Here is a 21,270-nt window from a genome sequence, read left to right as displayed (position 1 = left end):
CTCTGCCACAGCAGTGACAGACCAAATCCTTAACCTGTTGAACCACTAGGGAACTCCACAATAAGCATATATATTTTTTTCTATTTATGGCCACACCTGCAGCATATGGAAGTTTCCAGGCTAGGGATTGAATCTGAGCTGCAGCCCTGGCAACACTGGATCTGAACCACATCTGTGATCTTGCCGCACCTTGTTTTTGCGACCTATGCTGCACTTTCTAGCAACGCTGAGTCCTTAACCCACTGAGCAATACTGGGGATTGAACCTGAATCCTCACAGACACCACATTGGGTTTTTAACCCGTTGAGCCACAGCGGGAACTCCAACAAGCGTATTTTTAATGAACTAATTCTCCAACCCTAAAGCATGTATATATCAGTGAGAAGAATAGCACTGTTTTTTTTGCATTTTTGTAAATTTTTTTTAATGTGTATCTTAACAGAAGCTGGATTTTTATATCCATGTCTGCGTTCAGTCTATTGCAGTGTATTGTTTTGGTGGAAGCGATTTGAAGAAAACCCAACCTTGCATAGACTTGCAGTTGGAAAAGGAGGAGTATTTTAAGGATTCTGTCAGATAATTGTGACTATTCTCCTTTAATATTACATCAGAACTCAACAAGCGGTCGTTCCTTCAAGGTTAATTGCAACGTCGAATCTGAAACATTGTTGGAGGACTTCCTTTACTTGGTCACATTAGGATCCTTTGGCCTGTCTTGCACTTTGAATGGATCTTTTCCTCAACATACGATGTTGTTGCCGCAAATGGCATTATTTCATTCTTTCTTATTCCATTGTATACCTGCGCCGCATCTTCTTTATCCACTCCTCTGCTGATGGACATTTAGGTTGTTTCCGTCGCTTGGCTATTGTGACGCGTGCCGCAGTGAACACTACGATCTTTTCAAGTCATGGTTTTCTTCAGTCCGGGAGTGGGAGGGATAGATCTTATGGTAGTTCCAGTTTCAGTTTTTCGAGGAACCTCCGTGCTAGTTTCCACAGTGTTTGTACCAATTTACATTCCGACCAACAGCGTTAAGAGGGTCCCTTTTCTCCACATCCCTCTGTAGCATTTATTTTTTGTAGACTTCTTGATGATGGCCTTTCTGGCTGGTGTAAGGGGGTACTTCCTCGTAGTTTTGATTTGCATTTCTATAATTAATCATTAGCCATGCTAAACACTTTTTCAGATGCCTGTTGGCCATCTGTATCCCTTCTTGGGAGAAATGTCTGTTTAGATTTTCTGCCCATTTTTTGACTGAGTGGGTTCATGTATGATTTTGTAACATGCAGTGGTTTTTGGAAAATAGTACATCACTGGGTTATGCAGATCTTTCAAATGCGAGCATTTCATTGTACAGCGTTAAAAATCACATTCCTTAGTATTACCTTCAACCTCACTGGAAGTGTTTCCAAGTATCGGGAAACTATTAAGCTCATGGTGGTGAATACGCGTGTTCCAAGATTCAAATTTTGGCTGGAAAGTTTGAATGTTATCTATAAATACTGTCTTTTTTTTTTTTTTTTCTTGGAAAACAACACATTTTCTTTCATTAAAAAATATTTTCTGTCCATTGTTTCCTCGAGTAAAAATTGCATTTTGTGAAAAAGCAGCTAGTTCAGTTTGCGACACTATAGACGTGCTTTTTGTTTTTTTGGAAACAAGCATTGTGGAAGAGCTGTGTGGGTGCTTCCCAGACTTGTTCCCAAGGTCTCATGTTGACTCTGAGCAACATGTGGGGCCTTCCCAGGCATCTGAGCAGAGACGGGACGTGGTCCGGCCAGTGTTTTAGGAGGCTCACTGACTGTTGAGGATGGGCTGTAGGAGGCCAGGGTGGGACAGAGGCTCTTGCAGTGGCCAGGTGAGTGTGAAGGCGGCTTTGTTCTCAGTGGTCGCGATGGAGGTGGAACCAAGAGAACGGTCTCAGCGATGGCTGTGGGAGTGAGGGAAGGAGAGGCGGCCAAGAAGGACTCTCGGGTTTTCCCTCGCACCAGGAAGGATGGAGTTGCCACCAGCTAAGACAGGGAAGCTGTCGGGAGCAGTTTTGGCCAAAGACCAGGAGTTCCTTTTAGAATACCATGGCTGAGCCTCTGTGTTTATAGTGAATATCCCACCTGTTTACTTTTTTTTTTTTGTCTTTTTAAGGCTGCTCCCACGGCATATGGAAATTCCCAGGCTAGGGGTCGAATCAGAGCCATAGCTGCCAGCCTACACCATGGCCACAGCAACTCAGGATCTGAGCCGTGTCTGCAACCTACACTTCAGGTTGCGGCAATGCCAGATCCTAAACCCACTGAGCGAGGCCAGGGATCAAACCTGCCTCCTCATGGATACTGGTCAGGTTCACTTCCGCTGAGCCACAGTGGGAACTCCCCAAATGGTTTTAATGGCTTAAATGAAAGCCATCTGTAAAATGCCATCAATAAAGTCAGAGTTAGGAACCTAAAGGGAAAGGGAGGCGACTCGAATGACAACTTGCCTGATTTAAGGAGTTTCACTCACAGCGTAAGGCAAACACATACTTGTTTATAGACGAAAACAATCAAATTTGAAATATAAGTGCCATAAATCACTTCCTTTCATTTCAAATAGCAGTTATGGTTTGTTGCATTTTATAATTATATTTCTGATGCTGCAGTACTCAGCCCTGATTATCTGTTTATAAATTGTCCATTCTCCTGTAAGCCCCTTTATCTTTTAATCCTTTTTCGAATTTTGGTCATTAATCACTTTGACGTGTTATGGGAAATGTGACAAAGTTCAAATGGTCTGGTTTTGTTCCTTGTTAGTAGCTCTGGGAAAATTTACTTGCACGGAGACGTATGGAACTGTTAGCAAAATTATTGTGTGTCTTCTGGGAGGAGCCCTGACCAGCTGCCCCCGGTTGGGGGGCAAATGCTCTGCCACATGAAACCGTTTATAGAATGTTCTTTCCTGCCCCCCAAAGTTTCCCAGCAGGCTTGTGAGAGACTCCAGCATTTCCAGTGAAACATGCGGGAGCCGCTAAACAGAAAGACGTGCTCATCTCAACTTTTTTGCCTTTACCTCCCCACACGAATTCTTTACTCCTAAATTGCTATTTGTGACTCTGATTCTGACTTCTATGGTTCAGTTAATTAAGGACCACATCACTCATCTGTGAGGTTTAGGCATCTTTGCATTGTAGTGTGAGCAAAATTATTTGCATGTTTATTGAATTTTTTTCGTTATTATAAAAAAGTGGAAAGGGGAGCTGAAAAATGTTGAGAAGAAGCCTAGATTTCAGAGTTCCCATTGTGGCTCAGTGGGTTAAAAACCTGACTAGTACCCATGAGGACGCAGGTTCAATCCCTGGCCTCACTCAGGGGGTTAAGGATCTGGCTTTGCTGTGAGCTTTGGCATAGGTTGCAGATGAGTTTTGGCATTGGCTCCGATCCAGTGTTGCTAGGCTGTCAGCTGCAGCTCTGATTCGACCCCTAGCATGGGAACTTCCGTATGTCACAGGTGTGGGCCTAAAGAAAAGAAGAGGAAGAAGAAGAAGTAACCTAGGTTTCATAATTTAATACCTATGACCCCAAAATGCCAGTGGTCAGGTGCGCCTTGGCTGGCGAGCCTATAGCCCTATGAGGATGCTCTTTGATCTTCAGCAGGTCGTATGCCTTCACTGGGGAAGGAGGAGAAGATTAAGATACGTACCAGGTGTGTTTAAAAGCTAGGTCTAAATAGAAATTTTATAATTTTTTAGATCCCTGGGAATAGACGTGCTCACAGAACCTGTGAACTCAATTTCGGTCCTTTTAGGATTGTGTTGTAAGAAGGGGGCTGCCTGCATGTCACCTGGGAGAGATTGTGGCCTCTTCCTCTTTTGAACTCTGAGAGCGTTTTGTTTGCACACCTGATGTGGAAGTTAGAATTTGTTGCCTTGCAGTGTCACTCTGTGTGCTTGTCGTAATTCACCTGTTATTCAAGAGCTTGACGATCCCTTGAAAAATAGGTATTTTAAGGAACACAGAGATGTTTCAGACACAGCAGCTGGCACAATTCTTGGTGCATAGCAGGTATTTCACTCAACTATCTATTAAGTGAAAGATATTTTCTTTCTTCTATCAACCAGTTGATAGAAGCCTATCAAGGAAAGGCAGCATCTCTGAGAGTGCATTCCGGGGGATAAAAAGCATCCTTGGCGCACACCCTGAAGTTTCCCGGGTTTCTTTTTCTTCTTCTTCTTCTTCTTCTTTGGCTGCACCTGAAGCATGAAGAAGTTCCAGGGCCATACAGTAACCCTCGCTACAATGACAATGCCAGATCCTTAACTCACTGAGCCATCAGGGAATGCCCCAGATTGCTTTTAATCTGATTGCAAGTGAATTATGCTGAGACTTTCTCAAAGAGGAAGCTCTGCTCACTTGCACACATGCCAAGGGGACTCTGGGATGGCCCTTGACTCTGCTCGCCAAGAACCATACATCCCTGACCCCATCAGGCGGTGGATCCTGGGAGAATTCAGAGCCCAGCCCATATACCATATCTGCTCTGCGTGCAACTTTAATGGGCTGATTGGTGCCCATGACATGCGGCTATTTTGATTTTTTTTTTTTTTTTGTCTTTTTGCCATTTCTAGGGCCACTTCCATGGCATATGGAGGTTCCCAGGTTAGGAGTCTAATCGGAGCTGTAGCCACTGGCCTACACCAGAGCCACAGCAACGAGGGATCCAAGCCGTGTCTGCAACCTACACCACAGCTCACGGCAACGCCGGATCCTTAACCCACTGAGCAATGCCAGGGATCGAACCCACCACCTCATTGGTCCTAGTCGGATTCGTTAACCACTGAGCTGGGAGGGGAACTCTGACATGGGGCTATTCTGGTGGATCAGCCCAAACCACAATTGAAAAGAATGGTAACATCCGTATCACTGGTAAAGTCAATGCTGATAGTGAGGTGTATTTTAGGTTTAATTTGGGGGTACTAACATTTATAAAAGACTATGGATCTGGAGAAAGGAGACCTGGATTCTAGCTACGGGCCAGTGCCTCACCTCGGCCAGGTTATTCTACCTCCTGTTTCGTCAGCTCTTAAAATGAGGGGTAACACCGTTTACCATTTTTTCTTTTTTTAAAATTTAGTTATTTAATACCGTTAAAGCACCAAGCTACACAACTATAACAATGTGGACTTACTATGAAAGTTTATGAAGTGAAAAAAGCGGTAGCGGATCAAGCATTCCGTTTGATTTTGCAACGAATCTCATTACCTCTTTAAATAGAATCAGGTCTTGACTGCTGGCAAGAAGGTGTTTGTTAAGGCTTTGTAATAATAGCAGGCTGTCTCAAATATAAAGATCACCAAGAACCTTAAAAGCTCTAATTATCCCTGACATCACCCCATGGAGCAGAGATGTGTTATTATCATTTTACTTTCACAGCTGGGTAAATCAAGGCACAGAGACACATTAAGCTGCTAGTTACTTGGACAAGGTCATGGTCGATGGAAGACAGAGAACTATAACTTGTTTTTCTCTGTGTAGGGGAAGCTGGATTTTAACCACATTTTTGCCTTTTAAATATACCTCTATTAACATAAAGAGAGTAAAACTCAGTAGTCATGTGTCCTGCAGTAAAACAAATTTAGATATAACTGGATGGCTAGCAGCCCTGGTCTTATCTGGGTTGTTATCTGGGGGCTGGGGGTGGCACTTAGGAACTGACAGCCTTGTGATCATTTGGAGCTTGCTCGGTTCAGGGAAAGGTCCTGACAGCCACGCGTCTCCTTGCTGTTTGTGTGGATTTGCCACTTCCGCTCTTTCTTGGAAATGGAATGATACAATACGCAGCCTGTTGTGTCTGCCTTCTTTTGTTTAGCTTGATGTTTTCTAGATTTATCCAGAGTGTCACATGAATCACTACTTCATTCATTCATCCTCGTTATGGCTGAATAATATTCCTTTTGCCCCTGTTTTAATCCCACAGAACAAGAGCGCCCCCCGAAGGGAAGTGGTCCTCAGCACATCCCCCGGGAGAATCTTGTAAAAAAAAATTTTTTTTTTTTTTTTTTTTTTTTTTTAGGGCTCTTCCCAAGGTCTTTGAGTCGAGTTCCAACTAGGTATTTTGTAAGGGTTTTGAACTTAAATTCTTCCTTATCAAAGTTCTTTAGGTGTCAGAAATACTGGTGTCTATCATATGCCCCTGAATATAACTAAGTGACATCTGGGTGGTCCTTCCCGCTCTGCAGACGTCCGTTTCTGGTGGGATTAAAGCCTCGGCTGAAGATCCTTTTGCCACTGACTTTGTACGTTGCATTAGGGACCCAGATAAGGTACCATGGGAGGCCTGTTGGCACAGCCATAGGCTCCTGGAGAAGGAGGATGTGGGTGCATCTCCCCTCTCCTCCCCACCCACCTCCAAGGCCTATTCCTCCCCACATGGTCGTGAGCATGTAGGTGGCCTTGCTGCAACAGTCCTTTCCTGAAAACACCTGCCATGTGGCTGTTCCTCTAAATGTACTTTCAGACACGAAGGGTATTTATCACGGGATAATTGAATCAAATCATGGCAGCCTGCTATTAAGAAACGTTTCCTCCCAGTATTTGCTTCTCTCTGTTTATTGCCAGAGACCTTGCACTGTCAGGAACATCACCAACTGGAATGTGACCTCGGGGGACGTGCGCTTGGAGGTTTTATGAAATTACATTTTTCTGGCGTGGTATTTATGTGGTGATAGAAGTTACTTCTCTGCAAGCTTAACAGTGACATTCAAACTGCTGCCTTGAATTTCCTTGACACGAGAATAGGAACAGTAAAGAAATGTAGGGTCCCAGATATCTTCCCAAAATAGCTTCATTTTTATCTCTATCAGAGGAACATAAAGGAAGGATGGGCTCTTTGTTCACAGTGCGGGTTAGGACCTGACTAGCCTTTGAATGGGGTCAATTCAAAGTTATCTTCGTCTCTCACTGAATAGCCCATCAATGGTTTCATTTCAATGGTTTGATTTTCATTCTCTTTCACTGACTGATGATGATTAATGTTTGCTTGGGCGGCAGAGCACAGCAAACGTCATTAATGAAAGATGTCATAAACCACTGCATTTTTAAGTAAAAGCATGGGTAAAATTTATGGAAATTGGAGTTGATTAGAAAAATAATCAATGCTATACAAAGTTTGCAGATTTAAAAATTGAGAAATGTTAAGGCTTTCTATGTAAATAAACTCAGTGCTCCACGGCTCTTGGCACCAAGATGTACTGTGTATCTGAAATGTTGATACAGAATTTCATACAGTGGGAAAAGTTTGGGGAACTGAAAAAAATTTGTAATTTTGTATTTATGAAATGCTGTATCATTCTACCGGCAACCTCAACTTACCAAAACCTTTACCTCTTCTTAAAATTGCACTTAACTCTCTTTTGATAACAAAAGATACATAAGATGAATGAATTAAATTGGATTGATTCAATTCTGAGATTCTTTTCAGATATAAAATTTCCTGATTCTCTATAAACTGTTTATTTATGGAATTACATAGTGGAAATTCTGAGAAATTGAATAGAGAAATTGATTAAATTGCGTAGATTAAGAACCTAATTCACACAAACTCAGTTATCTAAATGTAAGTACAATTGATACTCTGTGTCCACGCATTTGCAGATTCTGGATTTGCAGATTCAATCAGTGTGGATGGGAAATACTATTTTGTGATGCAAAGGACTTGAGCATCCTTGGATTTGGTTCCCCTGAAACTGGTCCCTGTGGACACCAAGGGGTGACAGTAGGTCGAAGACTGTCAGATGTCAAGGGTGGACAACTTTAATGCCACAGAGGATTATGTGGTTGAAAACCTAATTAAGCCCTTTATTATTTGCTCGTAACTTCTTTGATATGATTTTTTAGATTTGTTTCCCCCAGTCATCTCCAGAGAAGATTATTGGTCTGTAGTTTTCCTCTCAGGAGTCTAGGGGGGCTAATGATTAACCCACTAGAACATTTTTGATCCTGAGACGAGGGGTCCCAGTTAAATATGCTGCATCATTTAATGCTGTCTTTCTGTCATTGCTTTAGTGAGTGTATTTCCTCTTTCTTCAGGAAGTGAGGGAGCTCATAGTCCCTTTGCACCTGCTCTGGGCTCTGTGCTTTTGGTGCACTTGGCATCTTCTGATGTCAGTGACCTTCCCAGAAGCGAAGCTGAAGTCCTGGCCACAGAGAGAGGCAGAGACAGTTCTCAGCAGCCGAGACACAGTCCACCAGTACATTTTGGAAGCTTATGGGTCTGTTTTTGGTTTTGACCGTGAATTGGGGGAAGGTGGCATTTAGTGCTTGGGGACATGGTGCTGGATGTCCTACTTGTTCACGTTAATCCCTCACACTGCAGAACGTGTCCTCTTGAACATTCATGGCAGGTGAAAACCAGGTGCATGATTACCTGAGCCCACAACCAGCTCCATTTTACAGATGAATACAAATTATGTTTTCCCCCTCAGCTATAGGGTACTTTGAATTTTCTAGGAGTGCAACAACCCAATAAATCAAGGAAAGTTTGACTTTTGTTTTGTTCAGAACTTTGTCAAGAGTTTTAGCCCATATGCATTTGAACCTCCACCACGGCTCACTGGCAGTGGTCAGGGATAAAGCTGCCATGCCCCGTGATTCTCTGGGGCGAACGTTGGACAGCTTCTTTGGGGCTTTTAGCATTTACATGTTGGAAATACGTATTTTTTTAATGACAATTTTCCATTTATTTTTATTCTTGTGTTACTATTAGGAAATTTTCATGTGTGTGAAATTATATGTGGAGGTGGATCATGTTAAAGAATTTAACTTCAGGATGGTAAAAGTGTATCTTATGTAAAAGGGGGCTTTGATTTATAGCATTGAATCAGTGTACAATGAGATTTGCAGCACAAAAAGCATAATTTCAAAATAACTCCCATTCTTGTTGCCTGTCTTTCTGTCTCTTTCAAATGACTCTGCAACCCACAAACTGAGGCAGAGCTTTTCATGATTCTATGACTACCATCATTAATTTCTCAATTTTTTTTTTCTTTTTTTCTTTTTTTCGGCTGTGCCCACAACATGAGGAAGTTCCTGGGCCAGGGATCGTACTCATGCCACAGCCGTGACAACACCTGCTCCTTAACCTGCTAGGCCACCAGGGAACTCCTCAAAACTTACTGTATCGAATAGGAGAAAACAAATGTCCTCCTCTCAGGTTAGTTTCTTGGTTTTGGCCTCGGCATTGATGTCATCTTGAGATTTTTCAACTCAATTCCGATTGCAGTTGCTGTTCTGAGAACGCGGGAGGCAGGCTCAGACTTTCTGGAGCTCTCTCTCTGGGAACCAGCTGTCTGGCTGCAGCCCGGGCAGAACACCTCACCTGCCTTCCTGCCCCCAGGAGCTGCCTGGTGTCTCTGGGTGCTGCTGGTGGCCACCTGAGTGGATGTCGGGGACTGGGGAGAACTTGTCGCTCTGCCCTTGCTGCCTGGCTGGGTAAGAAGGCGGCCACCAAGACTGGGGTCGTGGACGGCATCTGCCAGCTGAACCCAGCGGCGCAGTTGCCTGCTCAGCTGAGTGACAGTTCCTGAGGAGTAAGCAGGTGGGAGACGCTCAGGGACAGTGCCATGTCCCCAGGCCCCCTCTCCTGCCTCAGTGCCACCCGTTTCCCGCAGCCTCCCTTGTGCATTATCAGAGTTCGCATTTTAGGGGCCTGGGGGAGACACGCGGCAAAGCCCACATTCCTGCTTGTTAACTGTGCTGAACTGGATTTGGACGTGATGTAAATGCAGACTTTGAATTCACATGATGAGCTGCGTGGGCGAAGCAACCTTAACTTGAGCATTTCCTAACGTTTCTGGTTTTAAGTTGATACCAACTTAAAATATTTGCCCTTTAGTTGTAAAGGTTTGGGGTTGGCCGGCTATGACACCTTTGGGTCTGTACCGCTGTGCAAAACAGGTGGGCACTGAGTTCCTAGGGGTCTCATAGCCAGAGCCCCTGCTTCACTCGTGGATGGGGAGCTGTAGGGCTTGGAGGAGGGCAGGGGGCAGCCACCTGCTGCTGGGGTAGCTTACCTAGGGTGTCTTCACTCTCCTTCAATTTTTTTTTTTTTTTTTTAGGGACTCATCTGCATATGAAAGTTCCCCGGTTAGGGGTCAAATTGGAGCTGCAGCTGCCAGCTTACGCCACAGCCACAGCAACGCCAGATCTGAGCTGCATCTGTGACCTATGCCACAGCTCACAGCAGCACCAGATCCTTAACCCACTGAGTGAGGCCAGGGATCGAACCCACGTCCTCATGGATACTAGTCAGATTCTTAACCCACTGAGCCACAGCAGGAACTCCAAAAATGTTTGTTTTCAAATGACAGAGAGGGTGATCTGAGGCGGGTCTGACACAGGACCTGGTACCCCGTAGGGCTGCGGTGCGCAGGGCCCATTTGACCAGGGAATAAATAAATGGAATGAGTTGGTCCCCATGGAGGGGTGGGGACTGTAACTTGGGACATCGCGGCTGTGCTCACTCAGCCTGAGTGGAAGCTCATGTCCGCCGGGCGAGGTGCTGGATGTTTCAGATGCCGGACAGCACCCCAGAGTCTTCATTTCCGGGAGGAATAAGATGAGAAAGACAAAAGGGTGTGTTCACCAGACATCCCTGGGTGTCTTGAATCTGTAATTTTGTTATTTTTCATTGCTTACAATTGCACTGGCTAAAGACTCTTCCAGAGCGAGTCTGAACACCTGTCCTGCAGCAACTGAGCCCGGGGTGGGCAGGAAGCACAGGCTTGGGGATCAAGAGCCCCAACACATGTTGGGTGAACAGGGCCGCATGGGGGCTCTCCCAAGTGGGAAGGCAGTTTTTGGCTGGGAGGGAGGAGGATATATTTACTGGCTTTGGCAGCTGGTGCTCAGGGTGTGGGCCGCGTGTGAGTGGGGCTCTGCACAGGCACTTGGCTCCCAGGGCAGGATGTCAGTATGGGGCCTGTTTAAAACAGCTTTGTAAATAAGTATGAATTTTACCGGCCTACACTTTTTTTTTTTTTTTTTTGGCCGTCTGCTCTTCTTCTAGAACCTACTTTGCTCTCATTTCTCCTCTAGAAAGAAACTAAGGGCCCACTGCTTTTTGCAGATGGGGTTCAGGTCCTGTTGAAATCTGAGGCTCCCGGAGCCGAATCTGCAGCCACTGTCAAGCTTCCTTTGACCTTGTCATCTCCGGGACAGCGCTGGTGTATGGCTGGTAGGGTTGGAAAGGGAGGCAGTCACCACAGAGACCACTGATACCCAGATACCAGTCAACCTCGTGACATTTGGGGGGTGGAACCGCACAGACACCTCCTGCCTGAGCAGGGCTGTGTCCTCTTCTCGGATCCCCAGGGCCAGCCTCAGTGGGAACCGGAACCCGTGTTCCTTCCCATCCAGGTCTGGCTCCAGGAAGGACCCTCTTGCACCCAGAGGCTCCCGAAGTTAAGGGGCCCTGAAAGTGGCCACAGAACCTCACTGATTCCTAGTAAAGCCTTTGGTCCTGGGGTGGGCAGGGTTTTGAGAGGAAGGGCATCAAATGTTCTGTTAGCAGGTAAACATGTTGACTTCATAAGAGGTAAAAAGGTGGTTCTGGGAGCTTTCAGCATTTGAGTTCCACAGTAGGGTGAGTATATTGAGTAGATGACTCAGAATTCACTTGGCACCCGATTTTGACATCAGCTGTGTTATTTTCTCCAGCATCCATCTGGCGCCTCCGGGTTCTGGGGCTCCTTGTCCCCGTGCCGTCCCTGAGATCTTCAGGGGACCTGAGGTCACCTTCGTCTTTGTATCCCCAGAACTTAGTACGTACCTGACATAGAGTAGGTGGTATAGATTTCTTCATCGCAAATGAGTGCATCGATCCTGTGTCATATTTCTTGTACTTGCTACAGTTCTTTGGAGACACTGGAGCCTTTCATTTATAAGGTAAAGACAGCAATAATGCAAATTTGATTGTTACCTAGGTAATGTACTTTTATATCGCATGGCATCGGTGACATTGCTCTGTCTTGATTTCCTTGTGCTCTCCTTGTGCTTTTCTGTTACTTCTCTCTATAAAGAGAGAGGTACCTCCTCCCCTGTGCCTTGGCAAGTCCAGGGTTCTTTTCTTGGTCCTATTCACATCCCACTCTGCACATTCTCTTGGGAGGCACCATCCACCCCCATGGCTTCACTGCCAGGTGCATAATGATGGCTCCAAGTCCACATCCCTGTGTAGACCTTTCCTGCACTACCTGACTCTCCGGTCCCTCATGGTCCACGTGCATCCTAAACTCAGCTTTGCCAAAGCTAAGCTTGCGACTCCCACTCCCACCCCATCCTGTTCCCTTCTATCCAGTCACCTAAGATATAGAAACCAAGGCTCGGCCATCTTACCTCCCTGTCTGTATCTCCTTACCTGAAATAGGTGGCAGAGAGTGCTGTGGAGTCGACCTGCACAGACTCTGCATCTACTCGACTTCACTGCATTCACACTACTCTGTATTCGTTTGGATCCCTCCACCTCATTCCCTCAGTGTTGCTGTGACTTTCTGGCCTGTTTTTCTGCTGAGGTCCTTCCCTTTATCAGTTCCTCCATCCTAGGCTGCTCCCCCCGCCCCACTCACTGTGCTGCAACCACCCTCAACACGTTCTCAGATTGTGCTGGGCTCTTTTTACGATCTGCTGCAGTTACTCAGCTGCCTCCTGTTTATGGAATCTGCTTTCCCCACTGCCCACATTACCTGGTCATCTTCAGCTTTAAAGACAAATATCCCTCAGGCTTAAAGACTTTGCTCAAGTGTCTCCTTTGCTCTGAAGGCTTTTGGGGCCCCAGGGAGAATTTAACTTCCTTCCTGAGTGTCCCTTGCACCCTTGGGTGGCCTCTTCTCATGTCAGTCATTGTACTTGTGTTTCTCCTCCTTCCTCACTAGTCACCTGCGCCCCGACTAGAAGTACATCCTGAGAGTAGGGAGTGTGCCTCATGTACTTTGTATCCCGAGCACCTAGCACAGTGCCTGCCTGGAAAATAGCCAGTTCTCCAAAAGTGTGCATTGAATGGATGGATGGAGAGATGTGTTTATGCGGAAAACAATAAAGATATGGATTGTTTTCTTTTGTGAATTCTGTCGGTTGGTCTTCCTTAAACAAAGGTGCACACAGCAGCCTCAGGAGACAGTGGCGGGTCACTTTTGAGTTAGGGTGTAATCTTGCTGCCCATGTGGTCCACATGCTGGTGAGTGGACGGCCTCTGTGGTGTGGTGTTAGAGGCCTGGAGAGGTGAGTTTGATGTCCCCATCTGTCATTGCTTCCTGAGATTTTCCCAGGGATGGCTTATGCCTTTGTGATCAGTGCTGCCTTATTGGGGCTAAGTTGTAGAATAACTTTAGTAACACTTCATTGTCGTTGGTTATTGTGGTTGGTTATTATATAACCATCAACAGTGAAGTGTGACTTAGGTAGTTGTGGATCTTTTCTGGACGGGGTTAAGGTATTGGAAGAAGCAAAACGAAGAAGATATTTAAACTCCAGAATTCTGTAGACTGTTAAGACCATTTTCTTCAGGTCTCCTCTTGTTTTTTTTTAGGGCCATATCTGCAGCATATGGAAGTTCCCAGGCTAGGGGTCAATTGGAGCTGCAGCTGCTGGCCTGTGCCACAGCCACAGCAGTGCTGGATCCTTAACCCCCTGAGCAAGGCCAAGGATTGAACCCTCATCCTCATTCATACTAGTCAGGTTCTTAACCCACTGAGCCACAATGGGGACTCCCAGGTCTCCCTCCTCTTGTCTTAAAAGCAAGTGCTGTGTAGCCATTGGTGATATCAGCCAGGAACATGGACCAGCGTTTCTATCCACGAGTTCCATCAACCTTCTCAGGCTCCCACAGCTTCTAAAGGTCTCCTACAGACCACTCTTCTTGCTCCCATCATGCTGAGTGGTTTGTCTATTTGTCTAATGGTTTGTCAATATCTACCCAGGCCTTTTCTTCCTCCATCAACTCAGAAGGGTTTGAGATTGATGCATTCTTGCTGGAGTGGACTTGGATCAGAAACCATGTGCTTTCACCAAGTTGAGGGGATGGTCTATGAAATATAAAAATTAGAATGAAAACCTGTGTAATATTTTGATAGAGAGTGACTTTTCCATACTTCTTGAATTTGTTGATTTGAGAACCACTGGATAGAACTTTTGAGGATGGCATGTGTGTTTAAATGTAGGTTGAAAAACTACATGCTCTACCTTTTATTCCTTCTTCTTATGTCTTCATCTTCTGGAAGTTAACAAAGGTTTGCTGTTCCTCTTGGGACTTTCAATTTAGGGATACAATTATGGTTGATGCCAGAAAATAAATTATACTTGCACATGAGCAAGTTGTGGGTTATAATAAGAATCTATGGTATTACATCATTGGTTTTCCTGGATAGCTCTGGTGATTTGGCCCTCACTTAGCCAAAAATAAAGGGAGGGAGGTACGATCACTGTATCAAAAGTGTATTTAGTGAACTTTGTACAGCAGTGACAAGAGGGGCCAGGCATTTAAGTCACTGTTTTGATTGGTCATTGGCCTCCTTTGACCAAAACGGGCAGATGTGGCTTCTTCAATGAGCCGGAGTCCAGATCTGCTTTGGAAGTCTGGCTCTGCACACGGTGACTTCAGTATCACTGGGGACCACGCTGTCCTGCTTTCCGGATTGTTAATGTTTTCCTTTCCTCTCTTTCTCGATCTGAGCCTTTCAGCCAGCCAGTACTATTCTCTGCGGATGGCCAAACTCACCGATGTTTTTGTCACTTTTCCTGCAGATTTCAGCAATGTTCCTGACATTCCAACTGGCCTGAAAAGGAGTCAGACTGATGGCACGCTGGATCAGGTTTCCCACAGGGAAAAAAAGGAGCAGACGTTCAGGGTAAGATGCTATCCAGTCTCAGCCCAGGGCCTGGCAGGCAAGCCCTTGTTCCCACCTTCACCTGGCGCAAAAAAGATGGCATTATCCTAACCCTGCTGGGTTGTCCCGCAGTTGATACAAACTGTTTTTATCCCCTTAAATAAAATAGTTTCCTTCTTTATTTGAAGTGACGTACCAGTAGGAACCCTCGATCGACTCGAGCCAGACCTCCACCGTGCCTTCTGGGGCCCCAGAGGGCGGTGTGAGTGCGGCCACTCGGTTTGACAGGGAACATCTAGGCCAGGTGTGCTGCAGGTCCCATAAAATGTCTCTTCTGTTCCTTTACTCCCTTCTTTTTCAGGGTGGGGGGTGCTAGAGATAAATTATTTTGGAACATTGTCATTTTGTTGTGGTAAAATATATGAAACATAAATCCTGCCATTTTAATCCATTTTCAAGCGTACACTCTGTGGCATTAAGTACATTGCTAATATTTTGCAAACCGCTGTCCATTTCCAGAACTTTTTTATCCTGCCAAACGGACACTCTGTACCCATCAGACAGCAACTCTCCATTTATCCCACTCCCTGGTCCCCTGGTCCCCCCTTCTCTACTTTCGGTCTCATTTGCCTTTTCCAGTTACCTCCTGTAAGGGTGATCGCATAGCATTTGGCCTTGTGTTTCTGCATCGTGTTTTCAGGGCTCCTCCACGTGGTGGCGTGGATCAGAACGCCACCGTTTTATGGCTCAGTGACATTTCATTGTGTGGATGGACCACCTTTTGCTTCTCCATTCAGCTACTGACAGACGCTTGGGTTGTTTCCACCATTCGGCTGTTGGGAATGACGTTGCAGTGACGCGGACATACAGCTGTCTGTCCAAAACCTTGTTTGCACTTCTCTTGCGTATTCGACTTGGAGTGGAATTGCCGGGTCATGTGGTGATTCCGTGTTTGGCTTTCGGACGCACAGCCCCGCTGTTGTGCACAGCTAGCGCCGCGCTGTGCTGCGTTCACCACCAGCAGTGCACAGGGCTCCGCGTGCTGGGGGCTCCACATCCTCACCCACGCTTGGCATGTTCTCTTCTCTTCCTACATTTTGAACTGTTCTTAGTCAGCTCTCCTTTCCCAAATGGTGTGTCTGACGTGATCTGTTGAGATGGAGAGTCCAGTTGTAATGGACTTTGAAATTCGAACTCTGTTTTCTATGTCTTGCTTTTGTCTTAATACAAAATAAGAATGGAGGAAATACATGCTGTGATAGACATTGAAATAAAAGAGCAGGACCACACATCAGTTGGGTCTGGACGAATAGTGCCAGGAGCTGGTCCCCGGGCGAGTGGCCATGTTGGTGGCCTGGGGGGACTGTGGTGGTTACTGAGGGATGGGGGGGGGCGGGTTGGAGCCTTACCGGCTTCCGAGCAGATTCTAGTGGCCACTGGCACCTGGCCCCTCCTCTCCTCTGTCTTCCCCTTTCTTACCTCCAAACTCCTCCCCCACCCCCTAGTCACCTCCTCCGAAGAAATCTCTCTTCTTTTTCTTTCCCATTCCTCATACAAAGCAAATACTCAACTGCCTTTGGTCTGGCTGTGCCCCTAGGATGCAATTTCTTTTACTAAACTGAAATCCTCAGCATTTTCACTCTTTCTGCTCTGTTCTACCTCTGGTGGGTTATTTACTTTGGGGAACTCAATGCTATAGCTCACATGCATCACTGTTTTCGGAAGCAGCGGATCCCGGAGCATCAAATAGATGTGTTTTGATTGCTTTGCCTTAATTATTTTCAAAAAAGGCCAGTGCTAATGAAACACTCTGGAAGCTAGGCTCTCTGTTGAAGGTAAGTGTGCCTGGGGGGCCCTGGCAAAGGGTGTATGTGTGTGGGGGGATCATTAACCCATTAGGGCTAATGGATTCCTCTCTGTTATAATCCGAGTTCCCATTAAAGTTCTTAAGAAAATCAAATTATCTTCCAAGTTTCATTTGCTGTTAAGATTCAGTCAAACCAATAGGCAGAAAGTTCCCGTGTCGAGGCTATTTCCGACTCTGTTGCTTAACAGTGCTCATCACAACTACACAGAAATGTATAAAATGAACACTGGAGCACCAGACAGAAATTGAGACCAGGAGGGAAAGCTGCCCTTCAGCTGGAACTTGGAGCTTTCTGAGCTCGAATTTCCATTTCTAAAATGATTAAAGAAGAAAGAAATAAATACCAAACACCACAGAAGAAGAAAAATGTGACAAGGCCGTTAGCACGTCCAGCGTTTGCTGGCCATCTCCTCTGGGAGTGGCTGTTGTCTCCTCTGATTTGAAGATATCTGTCTATAAGAATAGATTGCAGTCCATTTAGAAAACCCTGGCAAGTGCTCAGCAGATAACGCAGTTTACACATTCTTTGTTCTTTGGCAAAGAAGAATCTGTGATCATCAGAAGTCATTGCGATGGCGATAATTAGTGAAAAGGAGGTTTTGAGCTGAAGAATTAAAAAATAAGTATTTCTCTTCTAGTAGTAGTATTTTTAGCCTCCTAGAAGCATTGAGTTATATCTAAAAGCAAAGCCTTTCTGTTTTCTGAATGGTAATGTGGGAGTTTTAGGACGCGTGCCCAGTGTGTGCTGGTCTCGGGTCTCCCGGGGTGGCCCCAGCACTGTCCCCATTGTGCCCACAGGAAGGCACCTGCTTGTTTCCCGGGCTCCCTGCTCTGAGCCTTCTCAGGGGTCATTAAGTTCTTTGCAGAGAAGACCCTGGGTGAACCTGGACTGTTTGGGATCTTTTACTAACATTCTAGACTTGGGAAGAAGGAGTCATTTCCCTTGAAAATCAAATGCAGCCTGGCTTGATGAAGCACAGCTGTAAGGAGGGCTTTTTGACAGCCCCGCAATTGCGGCAAATGGTTCAGAATTGATTGCCTTCTTTTTTGTCGAGGGTGCCTATTACTGTCTGTCACAGCTCTTTGTGTGCCCCCGTCAACCTCTCCTGTGTGTGTGTGTGGGGGACGTTCCCCCCCCCCCCCAGTATTGTTAGCAATTAGCTTGCACTATTGTCGTCGTAGTTTCGAGGTTGAAAGGAATAAACAGTTGCTTTGGGGGTGAGGGGGTTGAAAGAGTTTCTGGTTTGTTCTGGGAACTTGAGGTGTGTAAAGCCGTCCCCGCAGAAACGCTGCTTGCGGTGCTTTCCGCCTTCTGAGCTGGCTCTAAAGATGCGGCAGTTCCTGGTTCTGTCCTCAGCCTGTGTGCCCTGAGCGGGCACCTTCCCAGAGCAGGGAGGCTCAGGGCAGGGGGTGGGAATCCAGAGCAAGGGGCTGAGTCCTCCCCAACCGCCCCCCCCCCCCGCCCCCCGCTGGGGCTGCCTTGGAGGAAGAGCTTGGTGGCGCTAGGGCGTCCTTGTGAATGTGACTGGGGAGAACAGTTTGGGATTCTTTTTCTTCCCCCCACTGCCTGGGGATGAGAGGGAGAGAGAACGTGCGTCTTACTCCTTTCCCCACAGCCGACTGTAGATGGAATCGCTGCCTGCCGAGGGCACAGGTGTCTTGAACTTTTCCTTTTTATGTACAGCATGTAAGTAAACAAGGGCTTCGGTTCTCAGGGAGGTGGGTCTGAGCCAAAGGAGGAGGGCATGCTTGGGTGGTTTTCTTGCTCTGTCTCGAAAGGTGAATTTTCTCTAAAATGCATAAAGACTGTTATGCAGAAAAGATAAGGCTTTATTTCCGGAAGGGATCCTGGCATAATCTTTAAGCACTCTTTGTAGCTCAGCATTCGAGAATTTCTCCTGGGTCTTAGTTGTCCAGGGGCATTGTCAACTTTTCTCATTCTAAGAAGGTATAGGTCTCTAACGAGATCTCTGAAATAGTTTTGTTCTTTTGAAATATAAAGATCTGGCAAAGTCCTAAGAAATTTCGAATGCTCCATAAAATATGTCGGAAAGGGGAGAAGAGGACTTGGAAGACGGTAAATAATGTCAGGCTTTGTCAAATTTTCCTGGAGTGTTGTGCATACTTGTGCCGGGCTTATGCTGTCAAAGAAAATTCGCACGAGTGAAACCCGTTTTCTACAAGGTAAGCAGCATTTCTCCTTAGTGATTCCTGATTAAATGGTTTTTTTTTTTCCAGCTTTTTAGAAGAATTTTATGTAATCACTTAGTGTAGCTCCAGCAGTGATTATTTTTGCAGTTTGTAGGCGTTGTGTTGATAGAACAGAGAGCATTGGGAATCTGGAGATACACAGCCTTGACAACTGTGTGTTGTGCTCTTTGCAATTTCATCATGTTTAGGATCTATTTTGTCCTCTTTATTTTCTCCAGGCAGAACAAAGGGACATAGACTGACGGTTAAGCTTTGGGACCCAGCATGACCATAACGTGCATTTAATAGTGAACGCCTGTTCACCCACTTAGCTGCACCTTTTGGGTTTTTCACATGAATTGCTTTAAAGAGCTTGCATCTCTTAAGAAGCTAAAGGAAAAGATTACTGGAGCACATGGTTTTCCAGCACTTTAAATTATAGATCTTTCTCACCTTTCTTTGAATGTCTTGGATTATTTCATGCCAAATGTGGGCATGCTTGCATTATTTCAGGATACGTATCTTCATATAGCTTTTGGTTGTAAGATGTTTTTGTTAAACAGTCGAGTGAAAATAGAATTTGTTTATAAGTAGTAGTCCTTCTACATGGCTGCTATTCGATATTCGATAGATTAATATAATCATGATTCTTTCCTAAGAACTATAGACCTATTTCTAAACGCTGCTTATCTGACATAATTCCTACAGGAATGAATGGAGAGGTACCATCCTCAAAGTCACCTCATGGTCCCAGAAAAGTGACTTGGGGTCTGATGTTCCCCAGCAGTGCGACAATAATATTTCACCGTGATTTAATTCCAGGCAGCCGTTTCTCATAGGCAGGTCTGATGGAAAGAACGCTTGACATCATGGTTGGAAACCTGGGATCTGTATCTTGGGCCACCAGACTTTGCCACTGAGGCCCTGGGGCAAGGCACCCAGGCTTTCTAAGCCTCCTGTCCTCCTCTGGGGAATTAACAAATCGCCGAGCCCGTGTTGAGGAGGGGGCCGTGGATGGATAGGAGGGCAGGTGTGAGGCAGTATTAGGCGAACACTTGCCCTTCTCGATGTGTCTCATACACTTGCAGGTGTTGAATGCTCTGCCATTCTGCTCACCTGACGTGTAACTTCGCCATAGGTCTCTCAGTCGTCTTGAAATTAGTGTTGGTCAAATCCTGCTCGGCTGTGCTGCGAGATGAAAGGGAGAGTGGGAAACCAGGGCCATGGAATCCTCTTGGCTCTCTGTCATCCGCACAGAGACAGAGCCCGCCCCCTTCTTAGCTTATTTTTCTTAGGCAGCGTCTGAAGAAATGATGGTCTTTTCTAAAGGGCTGTTCAGGTGACTGAATGAAACAGTGGTTTGCCTTTATCCTTAGTGGGAGTGGGCTGTGGGTGTGAGATGCTTAGGGGGTCTTGCAGGCTTTTCGCCTTTTAGAGAGGCACCACTTCAGTGCAGAGAAAGGCGCCGAGGACACAGGCTGGAAAGGACCAAAGTTGAGCTGAGTTTCCCACCAGCTCTCAGACGCGTGGCTCTGCGTCTCTAATGCCACACTTCTTTTTTGGCAGGGACCTGGTGGCAAGTTGGTGGACTGGTTTGAAATGATGGTGATTAGTTTTCATTAGAGTCCGAAAAGCCATTTGATCTCTTTGCAGTTGTTGGACTCCCCCCCACCACCACTTTCCTGGCTTCAGAGAATCAGCCCCTGCTCTTCTTGGTCTTGATGGTTGGGGCTGAGGTGCCGAGGAGATGCCAGCTTTTTGCTGGGAGTGGCAGGAAGGGACGTGACTGCGGCGTCAAGCACACGAGAACCCTGTTTCCTTTGTTGCCAGGGGTCATTTAAACACTCTGTCCCGAAGGGTTAGAGGTGCCACCCACAGTGTCAAATGGGAGCGGGAAAGAAAGAACGAAAGAGAGGAACCCACGTCTCGGTACCAGGTGTGGGGAGGGCCATTGGCGAGTTGAGCTGTGGGGTGGCATCAAGCCCTCCAGAGTGAAGACACCAGGCGGGTGGCTGCGTGGCAGCCGTGGGATGGGAGTGGGTGTCCAGCAGAGCAGGGGACACAGTGGAGCTGACAAGGGGGCACAGGGAAGAAATCTTTCTGGTGGTGACCTCTCTCTGCACCTGTCAGCCCGGCTGTGGGCTGGGGTCCTAAAGGGGTTCGTGTTAGGGCAGGTGTGTCCTTGGACAGAGCATGACACTGTCACCGCTGGCTGAGCTGTGGTCCAACTGGGGCCAGAGACCCAGAAAGCGCCCCTGGCTGGGTGATGCCCGATGAGTGCCCCTCTGCCCATGCCTCTTCCGGGAGGCTCTTAAAGCCCCATGGCTGGGCTGGGCTGGCTTGTCCAGGGAGCGTGGGCTGG

The 21,270-nt window shown here is 46.4% G+C and overlaps 1 protein-coding gene across 14 annotated transcripts in view; it reads left to right on the top strand.

Annotated features, from left to right (window-relative positions):
* The window catches only part of TIAM2 (TIAM Rac1 associated GEF 2), a 239,401-nt gene that overhangs the window by 178,637 nt on the left and 39,494 nt on the right, over positions 1–21,270 (top strand). For all 14 annotated transcript variants that reach the window (XM_085023251.1, XM_085023187.1, XM_085023201.1 and 11 more), the window contains one exon: positions 14,769–14,872. In XM_085023251.1, the coding sequence (XP_084879377.1) occupies positions 14,769–14,872 (104 nt within the window). The remainder of the gene's footprint in view (positions 1–14,768; positions 14,873–21,270) is intronic.

This window comes from Sus scrofa, chromosome 1, assembly GCF_054392235.1.
Source record: "Sus scrofa isolate SSC_HxYL_T2T_F1_AM1 chromosome 1, Sscrofa_HxYL_maternal_Yorkshire_Landrace_v2.0, whole genome shotgun sequence".
In the NCBI taxonomy this organism is placed as follows: domain Eukaryota; kingdom Metazoa; phylum Chordata; class Mammalia; order Artiodactyla; family Suidae; genus Sus; species Sus scrofa.
Note: the sequence above shows the minus strand (reverse complement) of the source record. Positions and strands in the feature narration are given on the sequence as shown.